The 4,162-nt window shown below is 43.3% G+C and overlaps 1 protein-coding gene across 1 annotated transcript; it reads left to right on the top strand.

Moving 5' to 3' along the window:
* The first annotated feature begins 423 nt into the window (after positions 1-423).
* Positions 424-3,273, top strand: rassf9 (Ras association domain family member 9). Its single transcript, XM_037683098.1, has 2 exons — positions 424-440; positions 2,028-3,273. The coding sequence occupies exons 1-2, from the start codon at positions 424-426 to the stop codon at positions 3,271-3,273; spliced, it is 1,263 nt and encodes a 420-aa protein (XP_037539026.1).
* The last annotated feature ends 889 nt before the right edge of the window (positions 3,274-4,162 follow it).

Here is a 4,162-nt window from a genome sequence, read left to right on the forward strand (position 1 = left end):
TATCAAAAATTTTAAATATATACTTGGTTTAAATCGTTCATCTCTTTTTCTAACGTTTGCTTTATTAATGTTGACTGCTCAAAGAAGTGATAAATACGTTTTTGGCCATAGATTAGTTGGTGTTTTACTCTGCTTTATTTCAAACGATGTAATTGTTTATCAGTCTTGTCCGCTCAGTGAAGTAAGACTGTACAAACCTAACAAAGTTAAGTCAGGTCCTCTGGACGGTTTATTTTTGTTGAAACGTTTCATCTTTCATCCAAACGACTAAATCAGTCCGAGGAGCCACAACAAACCGTCTTAAATAGCACCTTGTCAGTGGCTCAACCGGTTTGCTGGTGCTCAGGTGGTTTCTGTAGTTTGCCCTCTCTGCCGCCGTCTGCTCAAATCCTCGAACCTCGGATATTTTGAACCATTTTGGCCATGATTGCCTTGGACTGGTTCGAAGGTTTGAGGGCGGACTACAGAAACCACCTGAGCACCATCAACTGAGAAGGTGCTGTTTATAAGACTGAGTTTGTTGTGGCTCCTCGAACTGAAGAAGTCTTTTGGAAAAAAGACGAAACATTTCAGCAAAAAGAAACCGCCCAGAGGACCTGAGTCCACTTTCTTGTATTTTTCTACCTGGATTATTGAGCATGAATCAGGATACATGTATTCAAACGTTTTCACGTAATCTGTCATTTTGTAGTTGTTGTTAGAGATGGGACTATCATATAATTGTTTTCAAAATGTTGTTTTTACGCTGTCCACATTGTAATGCAATAGTTACATTTAAGGATTTCCTCTTTCTGGAACACAATTTTTAAAAATAAAAATTAGGAGTGTCCTTATGAGTGGAAGACTGAAATAATAAAACACCTTTGTGTATCCACAAACACCATAAGTGCAGATAGGTCTTAATTTGAATTCACAAGGGGTAAACAGACTATAGATTTTTTTAAAGTCTTAATCAAAGTCACATTCACCCACAAATATGTAGATTGGGGAATATCAAATTTGCAACCTCCCATTGTGCAGACAACTACTCGTTCATACCAAGCCACGGCCTCTCAGTTAATACTGTCATGTAACTAGTTATTTTTTTTAACTTGTAAATGAAATTCCATCCATCCATCCATCCATTATCTTTACCCGTTTATTCCATTTTGGGTCACGGGGGTCGCTGGTGCCCATGTCCAGCAATCACTGTGCGAGGGGCGGGGTACACCCTGGACAGGTCGCAAGTCCATCACAGGGCCACACAGAGACAAACGAGACAAACAACCATTCACTCTCTCACTCACACCTAGAGACAATTTAGAGTTACCAATCAGCCTAACATGCATGTTTTTGGTCTGTGGGAGGAAACCGGAGCACCCGGAGAAAACCCACGCATGCACGGAGAGAACCTGCAAACTCCACCCAGAAAGGCCCCTGGACCGGGGTTTGAACCAGGGACCTGCTCACTGAGAGGCAGCAGCTCTACCAGTTGCACCACCGTGCTGCCATCCAGATGACACCATTTAACCCTTTTTTGTGATTTATCTACCTGGATGATGGAGCTCTCAAACCTTTATGTGAACCATTTTGACCAGGTGTCCTCAGGCTGTTTCTGCAAGTTGGCCATCTGATTGTTATGCATGACCATCGATTGTTTTGGACGGATGGTTCCTTTTTTGCATGTGTAAGTCAGTTTCTGGGAATTCCACAAAGGACTGGCTTGAAACACATCGAGGTGCTATTTATAAGACAGGCCTCAAACTGATGAAGTCTTTCAGATGAAAGATGAAATGTCAAAAAAGAAACTTTCCAGATGACATGATTTAATCGTTATTGTAGTGTTATATTAATTTTTTTAACAGTGGAATGCAATGAAACTTTTTGCTATAAGGTTTAGGGGCAAAATAAGATTCAGCCTTAGATACTGGTAGATTCCTTAAAGCCAGGGAGTTTGTCAGTTTTGTGGGAAACTGTTGAAGAACTTTCAAATGTGTCATTCCACAGCCTCAACTGTATCCTTTGTTTTCTGCCTCTCTCTCAATCAGGACAAAAGATGCTGAGCCTGTGGTTGGGAAGGAGATTCAAGTTACCGTCTGCAACGAAGAGAAGGTCGTCTGCGGTGTAACAAAGCACACAACATGTGCGGATATGATTCAGGCTTTACTTGAGGACCACAAGACTCTTCCAGAAAGCAAACGGCTCATGCACGGGGATCCCAAAGACTTCTGTCTCGTTGAGAGGTGGAAAGGGTTCGAGCGAGCTTTGCCGCCCCTCACCAGAATCCTGAGACTCTGGTATGCTTGGGGTGACCAGAGACCTTTTATACAGTTTGTGCTTGTAAAAACCAGTGATTTTGTGCCACATACAGCGAAGAAGGGCGGAAAATACAAGGGGATGAAGCCAAAACGATGGGATTCTAATCCCACTCACGCTCATCCCCTTCCAGCAGACAAACAAAAGCGTTTGGTAAAAAAGGCCTTCCGGAAGCTCGAGAAACTTCACAAGGAGAGCAGGAGCTCCCCGGGTGCTGAGGAGGTCAAACGGATGGTGCAGCTCATTCTCAACCAGGACCACACGATCAGAGAACAGATCCAGAGGATGAGGGATGTAGATGTGGAGATCGAGCAGTTTGAGCTGGAGATGCAGAAACAAACAAACTCTGAGATTTTCCTGCCTCCGGCATGCGATCAGAGTTTGGCGGCGCACAGCAAGGAGCAGCTGGAAAAGTATTTGTATACCAGCGATGGTGTTGAGCAGCTGGACTTGCAGATTCAGCTGCACCAGGAGTTTATTCTCCAGCTGTCTCTGGACATACACGCTGAGCTAAAAAGCTGTGACCTTCTGGTTCAGGACGAGAAAGGAGCTACAGCTGCTCCTCAGTTCCCGTTTGAAACTGATGAGTTTTATACGGCAGATCTGGAGAGGCTGCAAGAAGAACTGAGACGCAGCCTCTTCAGTGGAGTGGCTCTTCAAAACCAAGCTGCAGAAATCGACAAGCAGCTAAAGTCTGTCGACTGCTCGCTGGTTGCTAAGGAACAGGAGTGTTGGCAGCTGGCCTCCCAGCTCAACTCCATCCAAATCATGGACTGCATGGAGGAGCAGACGCCCGTGCTGGTCCCTTTGAAAAGCGAGGCTCAGTGCGGCGTGCCTCCTGCAGCAGCACTCAAACACTGCCTGTCGCCTCTGGATGTGACAGACACTGACTCAGACACCGGGATCAGCTCTACACACAGTCAGGACTCGCTGTCACCAAACCTCGACTTCCCTTCCCCTCTGGACTCTGATGTTTGAAGAACCCACAAAATGTCTTCTGTTACTGTGTTGCTCACTCGCCATCTAAATCTTTTCACAGTTTGAGGTATTTTCTATATTTTACAAAAGAAAATGCACAAGACTCATTTTGTATAGAGTGGCTAAAAGGTCAAATAGCATTTTGCTTAAGTTTATTTATTTGTTGGGGACTGCCTGAAGGTGGTCATCTATTATTATCCACCTGAAAAGGGTCTTGCTCTCCTTTCAACTTTAGTGCGTCCCAAACTGCAATGTGTCCCCCCACAAATGTATCAAAACCACCGGCTCAACCCCGTGATGTGTGCTACTTTTATTGGCATTTCGTTACCGTGGCGATGTAATTTGCAAACAAAGACGCCATTTTTCTCATTGAAAAACACTGACAGACCTCTGAACATCCTCTAACTGCCACAGTGAGATCACATGAGACTCTGAACAAAACACTGATTAACTTTTGGAGCCATTTTGGTTCAAGATGGCTGCCACAGCTCCCTCAGAAAACACAAAATTGACTATAACTCAGTCATTCTTTGACATATTGAGCTGAAATTTGGTATGGTTGTAGCTGAGAGCGAGTTGTTATACATCCCTAATGCAAATTTAAAATCCAAGATGGCTGCCTTAGGTAAAAGAAAAAAAAATACAATGACTCAGCTATTTTAAAAGATATCGAACTGAAATTTGTTGTGGTGGTACCTGAGAGCAATGTACAACACATAGTACTGTCAAATTAAAATTAAAACTGGCCACAACATGACAGTCCCCATTAAAGCTTCTCCAGGAACTTTCTAGTTTTTTTTTAAACCTCCATTCTTTGAGATTAATTTTAAGGAGCACATTTAAGTGACTTGATATTCAGAAACTATTTGTTTTCCTCTGTTGAAAACTT

This window comes from Nematolebias whitei, chromosome 10 (genome assembly GCF_014905685.2).
Source record: "Nematolebias whitei isolate Nwh7 chromosome 10, NemWhi1, whole genome shotgun sequence".
Classification (NCBI taxonomy): domain Eukaryota; kingdom Metazoa; phylum Chordata; class Actinopteri; order Cyprinodontiformes; family Rivulidae; genus Nematolebias; species Nematolebias whitei.